The sequence below is a fragment of the Pisolithus orientalis genome (assembly GCF_024613125.1).
Source record: "Pisolithus orientalis strain OTSU chromosome Unknown F5J12scaffold_535, whole genome shotgun sequence".
Lineage (NCBI taxonomy): Eukaryota > Fungi > Basidiomycota > Agaricomycetes > Boletales > Pisolithaceae > Pisolithus > Pisolithus orientalis.
The window spans coordinates 586-3,461 of NW_026261316.1; the positions used below are offsets into that span (position 1 = coordinate 586).

The window sequence follows — 2,876 nt, forward strand, 5'->3', positions numbered from 1 at the left end:
GATGCATGCACCCTTTCCTAGATGCATGCACGCATTCCTAGATGCATGCACCCTTTCCTAGATGCATGCATGCATTCCTAGATGCATGTGCACATTCCTAGATGCATGCACCCTTTCCTAGATGCATGCACGCATTCCTAGATGCATGTGCACATTCCTAGATGCATGCACCAATGCTACACTCTTCTCTAGATGCATGTACACTTTCCTAGATGCATGTGCACTTTCCTAGATGCATGCACGCTTTCCTAGATGCATGCACGCTTTCCTAGATGCATGCACGGATGCATGCACGCTTTCCTAGATGCATGCACGGATGCATGCACGCTTTCCTAGATGCATGCACGGATGCTACACTCTTCGCTAGATGCATGCACCCTTTCCTAGATGCATGCGGACCCTGGGGCAGGGTCCGGAAAGCATATTATTAAAGGTGGTCCACAAAATGATTAATGTAGAATCTGCAGTAAACGTTCAATGAGTTATTGAAGCTAATGGGCAGTGGAGCATGCTCCTGACCAAAAATAGGAATTAAATGTGCTGCTTGTATGATGGTGTTGATGTGAACAATGGCAAGGTGGTGAGTTCTGTTGTCCAGGAAGGACAGTGTGAGTCAATGTATGGAAAGCTGGTGAAAACCAAACAAGTCCAACACCAAAGACAAATAATGTGCGAGTGGTGGTTTGCCTCTGTGGAACCTGGAGTGCAGAAGAAAATCTAATGTGGGGGGGGACTTCAAGTGGAGGTGCTCCTGGCACAAGTTGTTGATGAGTTATGCAGGAGTAGACAAGCAAGTGATGACTGGACAGGGGATGCTGAACAGAGTGAAGGTGTTCAGCTGAAAGGACCTCTGGAATGATGGACTTTGATAAAACATGCACCTGGCACAAGTCAATGTCGAGTTATGCAGGAGCAGAGGGATGACTAAGCAAGACTGCTGACTAAGAGTGGAGAAAGCTTCAGATAAGGAATGGAGGTAGATAGACCCTTGATGGAGCCTCAACTACCAAGGATGATGGATGGTAACAGATAGACTCATCCAAATGAGCCTCAACTGTTCGATGACAAGTTATGCACTGAGAGAGCTGAACTGACTTCTGGATTGCTTCTGTATTGCTTGTGGATTGCTTGGGGGTTGTAGCTAAGTACACAGGGGTTTATATACTGTGGGGGGAGCACAGCTTGTGACAAACATGGCACAAACACTTGGTAAGTAATGAGTAAGGACTGAGTAATCATGATGAGTAAGCAAGAAATGAAAAGTAAGCAAGCAAAGAAGATTGGTAAGTATTGGCAATAAACAAGTCAAGGATAGTCAGAATATCATAGAATGAGTCAAATGGAGTCAGAAACTGAGTAAGCACACTGATATCACATTAGGGGGTGGCGATGCAAATCAGATCTCGGTGGAAACATCTCTAGATCTGAAGATGGCATGACAGATGGACAGTGTTTCCAGATAGGGAAGTATTAATTCCAGAATTGAAGGGCATGAGTCAGGCATCAAAGGGGCTAGGGCATTGGGGGTCTGTGGGGCAATGGGAGCATAAGTGATCACATCTCCCACCCTTTCATCCTCTCAGCAAAGTTAACAAAAGCTTCATGAACAGGGCTCTGATGGAGGAGGAGAAGGGGGGATGTCTTCTGCTGGACCTTGCAGTAAGAAGGCAAGATGCACATCATACTTGTCATGAATGTGATCAGGGAGGCTGGAGAACAATAGACTATGCTGCAGCTGTCACAGTGTGGGAAGAATGATAGACAAGATTGGAATAAAGATGGTGCAGGGAGCAGGGAGGAATGATCCATATGCTTCATCAACTGGGGAGACCAAAACAACCACATAAGACCTTTCTAACCAAGTGACAGACCTGCAGTGACTGAAGAATGTCCTTCTGGAAGTCATACTGACAAGGAGAACATGCTGACCAAGCTGCATGGGATGAGATGGGGCTGACAACAATGGGATGAACCAGGGGGCTTCAGGATGGAAGCTGGTGGGAATGCCTGACAGATATACATAGCCACTGTCTCTGGCAAATGAGACAAGCAAGATGATCAACAAAGAGGCAGCCATGATTGATGGACTTCACAAAATGAGCATCTGATGGATGGAGTGCTGTAGAAATGTGCAGGGTGTGAGGATCCTCCCCAAATTTGGAAGGCAGAACTGTGTGGCTGAGCACTTTAAGTGAGTGTGAGAATGGAGTCGATATCTTTGGAAATGGTGGAGATATGATGAAAACTGGAATGCTGTACATGGGCACTAAAAACCGTTAATGCATGCTTAACTCACTTCCTCTTTTCTCTTTAGCACTGACAGCTCATTCTTGTGTGAAGGATGACTGTTAATGTCCAGCAGTCTTTCTACACATGAGGCCTTTAGTCTTCATGTGCACAGCATGATGTTGTGTGCAACTCGTCAATGAGTTAGGCAGAGTCAGCTATAACCATGTCCACAACACCTTTGGTGTGTGACAACAGTTTTACCATCCACATCCCAGTCAGTTCATTGGGCATGTCTGCTATGTAATCAAACCAATGAATGAGAGCGCATGGGTATGATAAGCCATTGGTGCATGGTAACAAAAAAAAGCAAAGAACCTGGGCTATGTTCATGCCCTCCATCCCATCATGTGTGTCATCCATGTTCACAAACACAGTGTCATAACATTCAGGACCACCATACCAGGATGGTGTTGCTTGAATCTGTTCACAGCATGTGCTCCTGATCCTGCAAGGATCACTTGGCAAGACAAATGTCACACTGGCAGAGTGGAAAACCTTGATATGACCTGTGGGAGTTGCCAAGCACTGAAGCTCAGCATCTGGTGTGTTGAGTTGGTGAGACAAAAACTCCTGAAGGAGGTTGGGAA

At 45.9% G+C, this 2,876-nt stretch overlaps 2 protein-coding genes across 2 annotated transcripts; both read right to left on the reverse strand.

The window, feature by feature from the left end:
• Nucleotides 1-427: 427 nt before the first annotated feature.
• Nucleotides 428-601, reverse strand: F5J12DRAFT_732972 (uncharacterized protein; the record flags this gene model as incomplete). The annotated part of the gene is made up of 1 exon (XM_051741978.1): nt 428-601. A coding segment is annotated over one exon (174 nt), but the record flags the coding sequence as incomplete, so codon positions are not given.
• Nucleotides 602-2,484: 1,883 nt separating this feature from the next.
• Nucleotides 2,485-2,790, reverse strand: F5J12DRAFT_702966 (uncharacterized protein; the record flags this gene model as incomplete). Its single annotated transcript, XM_051740528.1, has 1 exon — nt 2,485-2,790. A coding segment is annotated over one exon (306 nt), but the record flags the coding sequence as incomplete, so codon positions are not given.
• Nucleotides 2,791-2,876: the final 86 nt, after the last annotated feature.